This window comes from Coregonus lavaretus (genome assembly GCF_964263955.1).
Source record: "Coregonus lavaretus genome assembly, chromosome: 12".
NCBI classification, from domain to species: Eukaryota; Metazoa; Chordata; class Actinopteri; order Salmoniformes; family Salmonidae; genus Coregonus; species Coregonus lavaretus.
The window spans coordinates 12359418-12376684 of NC_139999.1; the positions used below are offsets into that span (position 1 = coordinate 12359418).

The 17267-nt window shown below is 44.3% G+C and overlaps 1 protein-coding gene across 1 annotated transcript; it reads left to right on the forward strand.

Annotated features, from left to right (window-relative positions):
• Positions 1-3503: 3503 nt before the first annotated feature.
• LOC311138097 (PAK4-inhibitor INKA2-like) lies at positions 3504-14481 on the forward strand (the record flags this gene model as incomplete). The annotated part of the gene is made up of 3 exons (XM_084172762.1): positions 3504-3539; positions 4134-4175; positions 13336-14481. 3 exons carry the CDS (start codon positions 3504-3506, stop codon positions 14479-14481), a joined length of 1224 nt encoding a protein of 407 aa, XP_084028888.1.
• Between the last annotated feature and the right edge of the window lie 2786 nt (positions 14482-17267).

Sequence of the window (17267 nt, forward strand, 5' to 3'; positions counted from 1 at the left end):
TCTCTCTCTAGCATAACACCATAATAGCAACGGTGATCTCTAACATAATACCATATTAACAACGGTGATCTCGCTCTCTCTCTAGCATAATACCATAATAACAATGGTGATCTCTCTCTCTCTCTCTAGCATAATAGCATAATAACAATGGTGATCTCTCTCTCTCTCTCTAGCATTATACCATAATAACAATGGTGATCTCTAGCATTATACCATAATAACAATGGTGATCTCTAGCATTATACCATAATAACAATGGTGATCTCTAGCATAATACCATAATAACAACAGTGATCTCTCTCTCTCTAGCATAATACCATAATAACAATGGTGATCTCTCTCTCTCTCTAGCATTATACCATAATAACAATGGTGATCTCTAGCATAATACCATAATAACAACAGTGATTTCTAACATAATACCATAACAACAACGGTGATCTCTCTAACATAACAACAACTGTGATCTCTCTAGCATAATACCATAACAACAACTGTGATCTCTCTAACATTTTTTTTCCTTTTTTTTTCTTTCTTTTTTTTAGCAGATGCTCTTATCCAGAGCGACTTACTGTTAGTGAGTGCATACATTTTCATACTGGTCCCCCGTGGGAAACGAACCCACAACCCTGGTGTTGCAAGCGCCATGCTCTACCAACTGAGCTACAGGGGCCTACATAATAACCATAATAACAATGGTGAGAAATCAAGCTGGCTTATAAAAGGAAACAACGTGTTGAAGGCAGCAGCCTCTCTCTTTCTCCCTAAAGTACACTGATGTTTTAGGAGGCAGCAGGTTGAAGGCAGCAGCCTCTCTCTTTCTCCCTAAAGTACACTGATGTTTTAGGAGGCAGCAGGTTGAAGACAGCAGCCGATCTCTTTCTCCCTAAAGTACACTGATGTTTTAGGAGGCAGCAGGTTGAAGGCAGAAGCCTCTCTCTTTCTCCCTACAGTACACTGATGTTTTAGGAGGCAGCAGGTTGAAGTCAGCAGCCTCTCTTTTTCTCCCTAAAGTACACTGATGTTTTAGGAGGCAGCAGGTTGAAGGCAGCAGCCTCTCTATTTCTCCCTAAAGTACACTGATGTTTTAGGAGGCAGCAGGTTGAAGGCAGCAGCCTCTCTCTTTCTCCCTAAAGTACACTGATGTTTTAGGAGGCAGCAGGTTGAAGGCAGAAGCTTCTCTCTTTCTCCCTAAAGTACACTGATGTTTTAGGAGGCAGCAGGTTGAAGGCAGCAGCCTCCCTCTTTCTCCCTAAAGTACACTGATGTTTTAGGAGGCAGCAGGTTGAAGGCAGCAGCCTCTCTATTTCTCCCTAAAGTACACTGATGTTTTAGGAGGCAGCAGGTTGAAGGCAGAAGCCTCTCTCTTTCTCCCTAAAGTACACTGATGTTTTAGGAGGCAGCAGGTTGAAGGCAGCAGCCTCTCTATTTCTCCCTAAAGTACACTGATGTTTTAGGAGGCAGCAGGTTGAAGGCAGCAGCCTCTCTCTTTCTCCCTAAAGTACACTGATGTTTTAGGAGGCAGCAGGTTGAAGGCAGCAGCCTCTCTTTCTCCCTAAAGTACACTGATGTTTTAGGAGGCAGCAGGTTGAAGGCAGCAGCCTCTCTCTTTCTCCCTAAAGTACACTGATGTTTTAGGAGGCAACAGGTTGAAGGCAGAAGCCTCTCTCTTTCTCCCTAAAGTACACTGATGTTTTAGGAGGCAGCAGGTTGAAGGCAGCAGCCTCTCTATTTCTCCCTAAAGTACACTGATGTTTTAGGAGACAGCGAGTTGAAGGCAGCAGCCTCTTTCTTTCTCCCTAAAGTACACTGATGTTTTAGGAGACAGCAAGTTGAAGGCAGCAGCCTCTCTCTTTCTCCCTAAAGTACACTGATGTTTTAGGAGGCAGCAGGTTGAAGATAGCAGCCTCTCTATTTCTCCCTAGAGTACACTGATGTTTTAGGAGACAGCGAGTTGAAGGCAGCAGCCTCTCTCTTTCTCCCTAAAGTACACTGATGTTTTAGGACACAGCGAGTTGAAGGCAGCAGCCAGCTCTCTTTCTCTCTAAAGCACACTGATGTTTCAGATAATTAATTCATACATCCTGCCCCATTTCCTTGCTTTTGGAGTTGGAGTCAGAGCTACTTCCTCCTCTCGCATCCATCTGGGAAAGCCCAACGTGGCAGATACAAACACCAAGATGATAATAGCTCTGGAGCTCCCACTCCCAGTTCCATTTCTGAAGTCTGGTCCAAGTGTCTCTGTCTGCAATACAAGAGGCATGTCACTTGTGCAAGAGCGGAATACTTATAAATGGGGTGCAGGTCAGGTTCAACCCCTTCCTTCCTCCACTGAGTTAGTATTGTATCCGGGTCAGGGGTCACACAACAAAGGACTGTCACTCAGGTGCTTCCTTGCTAACTGTGAGGGTGACAATGTTCTGCCCTCCTGAGATAACCTATGTACTGCTTCTTTTAGCGGACACTTCCTTCAACACTTCCTCTGAGTAAAACCTTTTTGCAGCTTTTTACAGTCAGGGATGGGCAACTTTGATGGGGGTGGGGGCCACAAAAGAACTGAACTCATCATGAGGGCCCGCAGTGGCTTGGGGGTCTTCTTACCCACATGTGGAACTGGTCATGTGAATTATGCTTGTTTGGGTTCTTTTTCTGAGTAGCACTAATTTAATGCATAACCCAACTCGCTTTCAACCAATCGTCGTCTGTGTATCGAATGTGGAGGCTTTCAAGAGTTAAATCCGTCCTTCGAGAGTAGGCACAATTACATTCCATTTCAATTTAAATGACATTTCCATTTCAATGACATTTAAATAATTTCAAATGAACAGGTGTCTACACACCATTGCAATTGCTACTGTAGTTCATTGAAATGTGTATTAGGTCTAGTCTAAAACACTGTCGACAGATAGACATGCTATATATTTTCAACTAAATGTAGATTGATTCATTTCAATACCACATGGACATAACTCATAACCTGACCTCTATTGCAAATACAAGCCTTTTGAATTACAGCTCCAACCGCGTCAGCACTGTGCGATAGAAAACATCGCAACCTCATTGGATGTTCAACCGAAGCGCTTCTCATGAATGAGAAAAAATATAGGTTGCACACTGTAAGCAAAGCAGGGGATGACAAGTCAGAGATATCGACAGGCAGCCGTGCAAACCTAAAGCATGCTTTGGATTTAGCAATAATTTTTGGAGTAGGCCTAAATATACACAGAGCAACAGATTCGAGCGTTTATGCCTGTGGAATCCACATGACAAGAGGCGCGCGCGAACAAGAACAAGATCAGCGTCTTTGCAGCGTTCCACCGTCAGGACGATAGTCGTCTCTTTATCAAAGTTTATTTTTTTCTGCGCACAATTTAATGGCCTATACTATGTGTGTGACATTTGTTAGAGGCATGCTTGAAAGAACGAGCAAGTATTTTAGTTGAAAAAGCCTACTTACATCTACAAAAATAGAACGATAGCTTCCCAAGTCAGAGCAAAAAAATATGGATACTTGCTTAAGACGTCTGAAGCAGGAACTGGTATGTTGTCTTATTTGAGTTTTCTGCTCGTTATAGTATACAATGTTTGTTTTCTGTTTTTTCTGTAACTACTGTTCTGATATACAATTTAATGCATTCAGATTTTGCATTCAGATATTTGCATGTTAAAATGCAACTGGGTTACAAAATAAGTAAACAGCTGCTAAAATATAAATTATAATATTTAGTTATTGTTATTGTTTTACAACTGACCCACTGGGCACAGACATTTCAAAGTTTCGTTTTTTGTTTGAGTTGTCAACTAACGTGAATTCAACGTGAAATCAACAACAAATGTCACCATGTCATTGGATTTAGGTTAAAATATAAAAAATAAAAAATAAAACATCCAAAAGACTACATTCTCTTACGTTGATGACTTTTTGCAAATCCAATCACTTTTCCACGTTGATTCAACGTCATCATATTGAATTATTTTGTTGAAATGACGTGTAAATAACGTTGATTCAACCAGTTTTTGCACAGTGGGGAGGTTGCATAATAAGGCACAGTGCAATTGACAACGTTTATAAATGATTTACTCAAGTAAATCAAATAGCTCAGTGCGAACATCATATCATATACTTTTTGCAGACCGTTGTGCATGCGTCTGGGCGCCATGAACGGGAAGAAATGGTACAGTAGAATGAATGATCAAGCTTCCTGCTCTCTTTTCTTTTCATATTAAACTGCTGCCTCTATTCATATTCTTCAATTAATATTCCTAACCACTGAGGTATGTATAGGCTGTACACTCTCTTTAAACACCTTTTAAACTGTGAAGGATGTTAATTTAAAGTTAATTAAGGGCGCTTTCACATATCCCCTTATGATACGCAAACGAACCCTGATTGAAGCGAATCCTGGACCTGCGTGAGTAGTGGGTCCAAGATCCAGGACCTGAGTACCAGGTAATGTGACGCGGAAGCGCGAGTCGCGTGGAACTTTTTTGCTCGTTGTAAACAAGCTAGCTCGCTAACGTCATGTAGAATGTGCGTCTTGCTAATCGCACACAGAAACTGTAATTTTCAGGTCTTGTGAAAGGAAAACGTATCCTGTAGAATTCTCACAAACGCTCCAGGACCAGGGTACCGAATTTCATGTGAAAACGCCCTGAAAGTCTACTGTAATAAATGCAAAACGTTTAAATAGGCTATTGTATCAAATCCAGTTGGAACCACCAAAATCGTTTTTTTAGGCTCATTCTGTTTTCATAGGGCCATTATTAGGTACTCTGGTAAAAATAAAAATAAAAATTGTATTTGAAATGTAAGAACCACATTCTGGTTACTCACTGCTCATCATTCCAGATCTTTTGGCAGCTGCACACACAGCATTATCAAAGCAGAATTACTGGCATAACTCCTATTGGAACGCTCTTCGAATGGGTAGAATGTTCTTTAACCCACATGGCCAGGGCAAAGCATGCAAGGTGTGCAACATTACGCTTCTGTGGCTTCTGGGTTGTCTGCACTGAATTCGCTTGTGTTGCCCATGCCAATGTTGACACGTCTGTCTGTGTCTGCCGATCCTGGTTCCCCTGAAAACCCATGGCACAGAGTTACACTGTACCATTATGCCAGTGAAGGGAAAAAGCAAGGGTGTGAATAAGGGCAACAGAATAGAGGGGAATAAAATAGAATAAGGGCTGTAAATTAGCCTGATGATCAAATCACATTTTATTTGTCACATACACGTGTTTAGCAGATGTTAATGAGGGTGTAGCGAAATGCTTGTGCTTCTAGCTCCGACAGTGCAGTACTATCTAACAAGTGAGATCTAACAATTTCACAACATATACCCAATACACACAAATCTAAGTAAGGAATGGAATTAAGAATATATACATATATGGACGAGCAATGACAGAGCGGCATGCAGTTACCGCAGCTCTGATATCCAATAGTTTTTCCCTGCTGTATGTAATGATACAAAACATTTTCTGAGCTAATAATATAAAAAAGAATAGATTTTTTTTTTAAACACCGCAAAGTTTTCTAAGAGCTAGTCCATGTTATGTCTCATGTTATGGACTGTTTTATCATCTAGGGTCTCTGTAATGTCAAGAAAATGACCAAAGTCTGCAACAGAGCCTGATGTGACCCTCTAATCCACCCACCATAACTGGTAGGTAGTGCAGCACTATGTGTGGGATAGTGTGGTGTCAAGAGGTCAAGCTGAACAGTGGACTTTGAGGGAAAGGGGATACCTAGTCAATTGCACAACTGAATGCATTTAACCCAACCCCTCTGAATTAGAGAGGTGCAGGGGGATGCCTTAATCGACATCATCGGCGCAGTTGTTGTGAGGGTAACTGCCTTGCTCAAGGGCAGATCAGCAGATTTTTCCAACCTGCCAGCTCAGGGATTCGAAAAAGGTTACTGTCCCAACGCTCTAACTGCTAGGCTACCAGCCGCCCGTATATCTGGGACTGTTTAAACCTCTGCTGACTGCTGGAAACATACCAGAGCCTGATAGATCTCCTAACCTTGACTCTTTACTTACATTTTCTTTAATATGGAAGTCCTGCATGGCAAAACAAATTCTTCAGTTTACAACAATGCAACGTTGCTAAGCGACGATGATTCATCATGAGTCATACTAAGAGTCAATCCTTTTCAATGTTCCCCAGAGTACCTGCATGGTGCTGTTATCTGTGAGACTAAAGGATATCAAAGCTTTTGATATCGATACTAACACTAATTTCTATTTTATGGTTCTTCTATAGCTTCAAGACATTTGAACTGTCAATTTGGAATTCTATTCAAAGGAAGGTGTGCGTGAGCCGTAAAGATTACATTTACATTTACATTTTAGTCATTTAGCAGACGCTCTTATCCAGAGCGACTTACAGTTAGTGAATACATATTTTTTTATTTTTTTATACTGGCCCCCCATGGGAATCGAACCCACAACCCTGGCGTTGCAAACGCCATGCTCTATCAACTGAGCTACATCCCTGCCTGCCATTCCCTCCCCTACCCTGGACGACGCTGGGCCAATTGTGCGCCGCCCATGAGTCTCCCGGTCGCGGCCGGCTGCGACAGAGCCTGGATTCGAACCAGGATCTCTAGTGGCACAGTTAGCACTGCGGTGCAGTGCCTTAGACCACTGTGCCACTCAGGAGACATAGGAGACAAGTTTTCCCCTCAGGAGACAAGATCATGGAACTTCTGAGAGAAAAACTCTGCCAATGCCGTTACGTCCTGAGGTGGCTAGTCAAGCTACTGTGCTCACAGAGTTTGTTTATTCTTTGTTACCTCGAGGGCGTAGGGCTGGTAGTGGTACGCTTCAGAGTCGGAGCAGTGGTCTCAGTTCGTTTGTTTGGAGTCTCTCATGTGGTTCCATTCTCCAGCCGGCCCTTCCTTCCCCTCAGCTAAAATTGTCCGGGGTCACGTTGGCAGCTGCATGATGTGATCATTGTGTTTCAGAGATCACTGATAACCTCCCACAAGGTCTACTTTATTTATGCCATTCCAATCTGCACAGAGATCTCATGAATGTGATTCACAGTGAAAGTAAATTCTTCAACAGAAAATATAAACAAGTTGCTCAAGACCTAATTAATTTCATGGTTATAGATCAAGTAATTACAGTTATCTTGAGCGTTTGCAGTACAATGATGCAGTAACGTTTGATATTGTTATTGTTATGCATTTTGTTTGGATAGTAAACTAATGCTCAGTTGAACAGCACACAACATGTACAGACTTCTGTTCCGGGCTCAAATCTGCTGTTGGTCACTGTGAGCCAAGGCTCCAGATTTGATCACCAACCGTCTCCAAAACAGTTCTTCCAAAGAAGTAGCTTGGTAATGTCTCTCCAGCTTCACTCAGGCCAGGAAACTGCCCATTAGACCACCTCCCAGTGTTAGAGGCCCCAGGAGGCCTGGTCTGGCTCACCCCACCTCTGGTCGCTGCTCTATGGGCAGTACAGAGCCATGGCTCACCCCACAACAGGGCTCTGCTCTCTGGGCAGTACAGAGCCATGGCTCACCCCACAACAGGGCTCTGCTCTCTGGGCAGTACAGAGCCATGGCTCACCCCACAACAGGGCTCTGCTCTCTGGGCAGTACAGAGCCATGGCTCACCCCACAACAGGGCTCTGCTCTCTGGGCAGTACAGAGCCATGGCTCACCCCACAACAGGGCTCTGCTCTCTGGGCAGTACAGAGCCATGGCTCACCCCACAACAGGGCTCTGCTCTCTGGGCAGTACAGAGCCATGGCTCACCCCACAACAGGGCTCTGCTCTCTGGGCAGTACAGAGCCATGGCTCACACCACAACAGGGCTCTGCTCTCTGGGCAGTACAGAGCCATGGCTCACACCACAACAGGGCTCTGCTCTCTGGGCAGTACAGAGTAGAGCTAGGACGATAAACCAAAAATTATTGACACTGACCATACCAAACACTTATCTCAGACATGTTACTGGTATCGTTCATTACGATAAGTAGCCTATACTTGAGAAATATGAAGTTTGAAATGAAATAAGTTTACTAATATGGGTGATTGTAAATGGGACAATTCATGGCTACAACAATCAAACTAGTAGTAGTAGTTTAAAGGGTAGAAAAACAAAAACAACAGCTGAGATGCACATTAATGGTATAAACTATTTATCGTTATTGCATGAATTCAGGCAATTTATTGCGATATGTATTTTTGTCCATATTGCCCATCTGTAGTACAGAGGCATGGCCTGTATGCCCCCAACACAGATCCCATTACTGCTCCTGACCAACACAACCTACAATTCATACTCAATGAGAGGTGTGTGGGGGGTTGTGGTGATGTGTGTGTGTGTGTGTGTGTGTGTGTGTGTGTGTGTGTGTGTGTGTGTGTGTATGTGTGTGTGATAATGCACTCTCCAATTGCCCAGGGTTTGATAAGCTGGCCTTGGCCTCTCATTTCCCCTGCATCTGGCCAACAACACTGTTTTGTTCATTGAATCCAGTTTAACCATGTCAATAAGGGTTCTGCGAACAACCACACATACAGGGAGCTGGATTGTACCGTTCCAAACGTGTCAGGTTTGCGCGCATTTAGTTTTCCCCTTAACTGAATGAGAAAACATGTAAGAGCACAGACCCTAATCTCAACTGAGTGCAATATAGTGTTTGTTTATTTATGCTGGGTGGGATTTAATTCACATTCATGCATATTCAATGACTAGCGTGAGTGTTAACTGAACACTCCTTTGCACTCCTTTCCTGCTTTTAGTGAAGAGTTTGATATGACTTTGAAGAAAGAAGCACTGACATCACCTTTTTAACTTTTAAAGGCCCAATGCAGCAGTTTTTATATTAATATCAAATAATTTCTGGGTAACAATTAAGGACCTTACTGTAATCGATTTCCATTCAAATGGGCAAAAATAGGTTTTTGGAAAGAAACTATTTCTCAAGCAAGAATTTTGCTAGGACTGTCTGGGAGTGGTCTGAGTGGGATGGGAAAACTGAAAACTAGCTGATATTGGCAGAGAGGTTTGGAACTATCTTTGTTATTGGTCTATTAACCAATTTACCGAAACTCCCGCCCATGCAAACCTGCTGATTTAGAAGGTCCTGTGTAGATTGTATTTTCAACCACCCAGGCTGGTCTCATAGACTAGACGTAACATAGTAAATGAAAATCCAGGACACTCAAATGAATATGACATGTTACATTTGGTTACATAAGACAGAAGGTTAGTGTTAGGCAAAAACGAAAGGAAAAAACACGAATGTCTAGCAACCCAAAGGTTGCGTGTTTGAGTCTCATCACGGACAAATGTAGCATTTTAACTAATTAGCAACTTTGCAACTACTTAGCATGTTAGCTAAACTTTCACCTAACCCTAACCCTAACCTTAATCATTTAACCTAACTCCTAACCTTAACCCCTTGCCTAGCTAACATTAGCCACCTCAAATTGGAATTCGTAACATATCATCCGTATTGTAAATTCTTAACATATGTATGAATTGCAATTCGTAATATATCATACCATTTGTAATTCGTTAAATATAATACGAATTGTAATTCGTAACATATCATACGAAATGGATGATGGACATCTACAAATGAATACATACCATACCAAACGTAACATATCATACTCATTTGAGGTACCTGATTTTGTTTCACTATGTTACTTCTACCCCTGAGTCCAGGTTGAACCAGCAACTATCAGGAAATAACACTGATTACATTTTTTCACACATTTACAGTGTTAGTTTCATAAGCTATTGTACAAAATTATATAAACCACAGGAAAAACAGAATTTGTACTACACTGGACCTTTAATGGCTAATCATCCAACATTAATTCAGGATTGGCAGCGATTACTCCCCGAGTTTGAGAGCATTGAGTACTTAATTGCCAATTAGCTTCAGTTTGTGTGTGAGGATGGCTGGATTGCCCTTAACCTGCACTCTTACTTCTCAATACATACTCCGTCATTCCCCAAACTTTTACAGCTGACAGTTACAGGTACACACTAACAGATCACACTGCTGAAGTAATGCTAACATACTAACATTCCTGAAAGCTGCCGACTTAGCTTCAGCATTTGAGACATGGCTTAAGTTAATGGTACCACACAGTGTTTCATGCCCTGAAGCTCCTGCTTCACAGTTTTCCTCCCCATTTGCTGAGATTTACACCTGGAGGATGTGGAGCAGCGCCTGTCTGTTCCGGTTAATAGGAGAGGGAGGCGAATAGCAGTACATTTCTATGAGCCACTGACTCAAGCCATCTCTGCAACACATTACAGTAAACATCTGGGGTGGCACAGCACACTGCCCTTGGGGACACAGTCACTCAGTCAGTGTCATCCAGCAGAAAGCTGATGCCAGCTATAGGCTATGATCTGGAAACGTCTGACATATTTGGGCTAAAAGTTTTGTGGCCATGCGCTGGCAGAGCAAGTGCCTTAGTTGGCACAGTGAGGCCAACAATAGGACTGCTCCGCAGGGCACATTATGAATAATTTAACAGAGCCAGAGAGTCAAGATGGAGTAAACGACATGTGCTTTTGGATAACTTGAGGGAGTGCGTGTATTTGGGGAAAAGGAGAAGGGTTGCATGTGAGCAGTAAGCAGGGCCTTAAAAAATGGCATGCATGAACAAGTTAGCCAGCTAGATTCCATGTGAATAGGATGAATAGTAGCATCTCCAAACAGGGGTTGTAGTGAAGGTGTAGAAGGCTAGCTTCTATACCTTGTGACGTAATCTTTTCAATCATTCTGTTGTAATGTTATTGAAAAAGCCACATGTTGTTTAATGGAGATGTCAGTAATTGGGAAAGTGTGCATCGTGATAATGCTGGTTGAACTTTGATGTGGCTTGAAGTAAACCGTAATTATATACAGTCTGTTCCCCAGCTTCTAAAGACTCCAGCTAATTCTACCTAATGAAGTCAACCATAGATGTTAGCGCCTAGAACCGCAGAGAAGCGCAGGAGAACACAGAGACGACCTCATCGTTCCAATTACCTTCTCCTTCTATAATGGCTACTCAGGAACAAAGACTCCTTTGTCTCCAGCATATGCATAGACAGGCTTATTATAGGCTTATTATATGACCTTTGACAGTGTTATTCATACCCTAAGTTATGCCACTATATTAGTATTTTTCAAGAGTAGGCCTACTGATGTTACTTTTCATTTTCGGTGGAAAGCTGAGCTGCGTATAGATTAAAACGAGATCTTCTATGAGACCTTTTCAAGTGCTTCTTCATGCATAATGATCTCAGTTTGAATATGCAGGACTGAAAGGCTAGTTTAGGGGTTGTCAGTGCAGTGGCTCTTGTAACGGTTGAAAGCAGACAAATTACAAAATTCAACAGATTATTAAAAATATTTTTATTGTCAGTTCTAAACAAGAATGTCAGCAAAATGTTGGTATTTTTCATGCAAATTGTCTTGAGTTACTCTTTCAATATGAAAAATAATTTTCAATATGATTCATGAGGGCCCTTTTCATATGAAGAATTATAACATGTTATTAACATGTTGTTACATTTTACTCGCTGTTACATATAACATGTTGTTAAATAAAAACAGCATTCATACACTAGGACAAATTTACAAATTATTATATTCACCTCTCACAGCTCAATCACTGCTGGTGATACTGTCCTGTCTGTCATATGCTATTGTGTTAGTTACTGTAAAACAGAATCCAATGCTTTCCCACTAGGCACTAATGGTCCCCAGATACAGTATCACTGACCTTGTGACTTATGACACCCACCCCCGTCCCGTTCTTCAATAATTGAATCCATCTAAACATATGGCAAGGCCCCCATAACACCCCCATAACGCCCCCATAACGCCCCTCACACCCCCCAGCACCCGAACTCACCCTGCTGTTACCCCAAACACCACTTCCACTGCTGTTGACTCTCACCCAGTCTTTGTCAATTAATGTGTGCTTGAGTGAACCCACCCCCACGGTTAGGGATTAACGTCTAGACACACAGCTGATTGGCTGCCAGGACAGGCACTGGCCCTGATTGGCAGGGGCTTCTTATAGGGGCTGACGGGAAGGGCTGTTTGAAAGGTGAGAGAGGGGAGCAGAGAGGATGGACAGAGCAGCCAACAGAGAGGAGAAAAGAGAAAGGGAAAGTTATAACAAGGTAAGATGATTTATTAGGATCTTAGACTCTTGGATAGATTGATGATCTTGGACGAATGGAGGGAGATATAAAGTTGAATGTTGACGGTGTGTGCCCTGTAAAAGTTTCAAGAAAATTGACAGACCAGAGGTTTTCTATATGTCATTTTATTGAACAGCACTTTATCCAACTTGTTTCGATATTTGCATTCTAATGTGAGTTGGTATGGTGGACCAATTGGAGTTGTTCTAGGGTGAAAGCAGTCTCTATTCAGAGAGATCTGTGTTCAGTTAAAACCCGTAGTTGATCAGACTACCGAAATGTTATCCATTATTTTATCCATTATTCCAATGCGTTATTCAAATGTTCATATGCAACGTGGCATTCTCAAAAGGATATCCGCATAGATCCAAATGTTTGTATATTTCTGTAAAGCTGCATTTGATGTAAAATCACACAGCTTTGCTTTTAATAGGTTGCATTCGCCTCTGTGTATTCTTAATTCCAAAGACATAACTGTCATATCAAAGTGAGTCAGGGTGCATGGCTTCTTCTTTAACAAGTCAAGACATGGTCAGGTTGTTGCCTCAGGGATTACTTGGCTGCAGGGGAAACAGTTACAACAGGGTCACATGACGTAAGCTCAGTCCCACAGGATGCTGGGACAGAGAGACAGAGAAAGAGAGAGAGAGAGCTGCAGCCTGGGCTACTCCTCCCTACAGCTGCCGGGCGACAGGGTCCTCTCACATATGCAGGCCAGATGGGGGCCCTATCATTCAAAATGGGTCACATGACTGAACAAACCATGTGTGGCCTCAAAACACAAAAGGGCAACAGTGCAGAGAGAGATTAACTGTAGCAACACTAAAGGAAGAATTCATTAATATGTTAGTACCATGTGTACATTTTGGTTTGTCCTTGAGTGCATTGAGTTGTCCTAAGAGGTGCTGTGAACTAATGTAAGTTAAACCGTAGAGGGGCAATGAAAACAATGGTCGATATTTGACAGAGGGTTATGGGTCAAGTGCTTGAATGGATGAGTTGTGGGTCCTTTTGTGAAGCTAACTGGCCATTTCCCTGTTGCTTTGGTCTTCCTCTCCCTCCTCCTCCTCCTCTCCCCCTCCTCCTCCTCCTCTCTCCCTCCTCCTCCTCCTCTCTCCCTCCTCCTCTCTCACTCTCACTCTCTTTCCCTACAGCTGTCTATGAAGGAGGCAGGAGATGGCCTCCATGCTCAGATGAACTCCATGATGGGGGCTCTTCAGGAACTCAAGCTTCTACAGGTACAGACAGCGCTGGAGCAGCTAGACATCTCAGGGAGGTCTGTCCAAAGAGCGGCCCCACCACCAGCAGAGGACACATGCCCTGGCCCTATCCCCAGCCCCAATTGTACCATTGGCCCTGGCCACAATGAGACCCCCAGGTCCCCCCTGGTCAGGACAACCAGCCAGGAGCAGCAGCAGAGCCGGGTGGGGTACCAGAGCAGCCTGGGCACCTCAACCTCTTCCTCCAGCCTGGAGACAGTGGAGACTGAGAGTGAGAGCCAGCCTCTCCCTTTCCCCCGCCGTGTGTCTGGATACACCGCCCCACAGGTGGAGTACTGCGGCCCACGTCTTAGCCAAGTGTTTCCAGAGCAGCATCAGCCAGGTCACCCAGCCCAGGTGGTGGATCTTCCTGGCATCCTCTACAGCCTGTCCAAGGAAGGCCCCTCGCTGGACAGCAACTACTCCCAGGACAGCATGGACGACTCCAGAGACTGGACCTCCTCGCTCATGAGCCACAGCCGCAACCGGCAGCCCCTGGTGCTGGGGGACAACGTTTTTGCCGACCTGGTGGGCAACTGGCTGGACCTGCCTGAGCTGGAGAAGGAGGAGATGATTGGGGGTGTTGGTGTGGGGGCGGACGGAGCCGACAGGCCCGACTCCCCGGCCCACCCTCTCCGTCTCAGCCGCTCCCAGGAGATCTGCAGGAAGGTCTCTCTGACCACCAACATCTTCAAGAAGTTCCTGCGCAGTGTGAGGCCGGACAGGGACAAGCTCCTTAAGGAGAGGCCAGGCTGGATGGTCCCCGAGAACCAGGAGGCTGAGCTCTTCAAGAGGCCCAAGAAAGTGTCCAAGCAGCAGAGCAAGGGGAGCTTCTACCTCCCGTTCTGGGCAGGTGTAGGGCATCAGCAGCAGGGTAAGGGACCGCCATGTCCCCAGCTAGCTGACGAGAGACACAGCAGGAGCCAGAGCCAGGGCCAGTTCTCAGGGCTTTACATAGACAGGAGACAAGAGTGGAGACAGGAGGCCAGAGTGGAGAAAATGCTGCCCTTGTTCGACTACAACACGGCTGTGTGGGTCTGATGCTGACGCTGCTCCAGGATGCTGCGGTGGTGGCAGGTGTTGAGGATTTGGCTGGGAGCTCTAGAGTGGAAACAAGGAGGTTTGTGTGTCTGTCTGTCTCCTTCTCCCAAAGAACAGGCAGACTGAGGGATGAATATCCAGACTATTTCCCAATGGAGAGATTATCAGGGCAACTGTTTGTCTGACAATCCTAAGGCCTTTTTGTCTGTGACTGTGAGAGCAAGCAGGACTTCCTCTTATAGATGGGTTCACCAAAGTTAATATGATTCTAATGAGTGCATAAGTGCCCTGGACTATACAATAGACGGTACTTAAATATGGACATAATAATGCTCTGGATTTCTCTTGAGTTGTTACAGCATCATTATGGTTTCAAACCTCAACCCTGTTTCCTATGTTTGAATTCTACTGTATACCCAAGTGTATCCCCACCCTTATGTCTCATCTCGTACTTCTATCAGATGTGACACGTCCTGCATGGGCACTACTAAATGTTTTATCTATGACATTGTGAAACAGTCACTGAACTGCCACTAAACACGACCACAGGTGCTTCTCTGCCTCGCTGCCCAGAGTCAGACGGCTGGATGAATACATACAGAGTGTAATATTGGTCCATCAGCCTCACTCAGGGATCGGGATGTGGCCTGTGTGACCGACTGGGTTCAAACCTGGATCTCCTGTGCACCACAAGACTGTTAGCCCACTGAGGTAAAGCCTCCGTATTAGCTTGGGGAGCTAACTCAGGTCTCAGGCAAGGTTGCTCATCACATGGGTCCTTGGTTCCGAACCACCTCTGTTACACCTTCACCACCCACCTACACACACACAGGATAGGTTTAAAGGCCCAGTGCAGTCAAAAACCAGGTTTTCCTGTGTTTTATATACATTTCCACACTATGAGGTTGTGAAAATTATGATAATGCCCTTTTAGTGTAAGAGCTGTTTGAATAGACATGATGGCATATCTTGACTCTACAGCCAATCCTCCTGGGTAGTGTATTATACATGGCAGAGAGAGAGGGAGAGAGAGCTGTGTGCCATCTGGTTGCCTACAGTTACATAAGGACAAGCCAGCAGCACAGACAAGAGGTGCAGTCATTCAGCGTAGGCTGTCAAGCGTTTTGAAACCAACCCTAAGCTGTGACGTTACATGTATATGTAATATGAATGTAATTCCAAACAGGGCCTGGAGAGTTCAAGTAGAAAGCAGAGAACTGAGGAGGAGAACGTTTACAGGAAATCCTTCCACATGTACATACAGGACTAAATGTCATGATGTCAAATAGATTTGTTAAAGGTCCAATGCAGCTGTTTTTATATCAAATAATTTCTGGGTAACAATTAAAATTGTCAAAAAGAAACAAAAATAGCTTCTTAGCATGAGCAATTTCTCAAGCAATAGTTTTTCTAGGACTGAGTGTGGAAGGGAAAACTGAAAACTAGCTGTTATTGGCAGAGAGGTTTGGAACTCTCGTTCTTATTGGTCTATTAACTAATTTACTGCCTGGTCACCAGGCAGGCCAAAGCTCCATCCCACCAAAACAGGCTGATATTTCAGGCGGTGTTTTCAAACAGCTCTTACACTAAAAGGGCATTATCATAATCTTCACCATTTCACAGCATTATTCCAACTTCATAGTATGGAAATATATCAACTCAGCAAAAAAAGAAACGTCCTTTTTCAGGACCTTGTCTTTCAAAGATAATTCGTAAAAATCAAAATAACTTCACAGATCTTCATTGTAAAGGGTTTAAACACTGTTTCCCATGCTTGTTCAATGAACCATAAACAATTAATGAACATGCACCTGTGGAATGGTCATTAAGACACTAACAGCTTACAGACGGTAGGCAATTAAGGTCACAGTTATGAAAACGTAGGACACTAAAGAGGCCTTTCTACTGACTCTGAAAAACACCAAAAGAAAGATGCCCAGGGTCCCTGCTCATCTGCGTGAACGTGCCTTAGGCATGCTGCAAAGAGGCATGAGGACTGCAGATGTGGCCAGGGCAATAAATTGCAATGTCCGTACTGTGAGATGTCTAAGACGGCACTACAGGGAGACAGGACGGACAGCTGATCGTCCTCGCAGTGTGGCAGACCACGTGTAACAACACCTGCACAGGATCGGTACATCCGAACATCACACCTGCGGGACTGGTACAGGAAGGCAACAACAACTGCCCGAGTTACACCAGGAACGCACAATCCCTCCATCAGTGCTCAGACTGTCCGCAATAGGCTGAGAGAGGCTGGACTGAGGGCTTGTAGGCCTGTTGTAAGGCAGGTCCTCACCAGACATCACCGGCAACAACGTCGCCTATGGGCACAAACCCACCGTCGCTGGACCAGACAGGTCTGGCAAAAAGTGCTCTTCACTGACGCATCATGGTTTTGTCTCACCGGGGGTGATGGTCGGATTCACGTTTATCGTCGAAGGAATGAGCATTACACCGAGGCCTGTACTCTGGATTCGGGATCGATTTGGAGGTGGAGGGTCCGTCATGGTCTGGGGCGGTGTGTCACAGCATCATCGGACTGAGCTTGTTATCATTGCAGGCAATCTCAACGCTGTGCGTTACAGGGAAGACATCCTCCTCCCTCATGTGGTACCCTTCCTGCAGGCTCATCCTGACATGACCCTCCAGCATGACAATGCCACCAGCCATACTGCTCGTTCTGTGCGTGATTTCCTGCAAGACAGGAATGTCAGTGTTCTGCAATGGCCAGCGAAGAGCCCGGATCTCAATCTCATTGAACACTTCTGGGACCTGTTGGATCG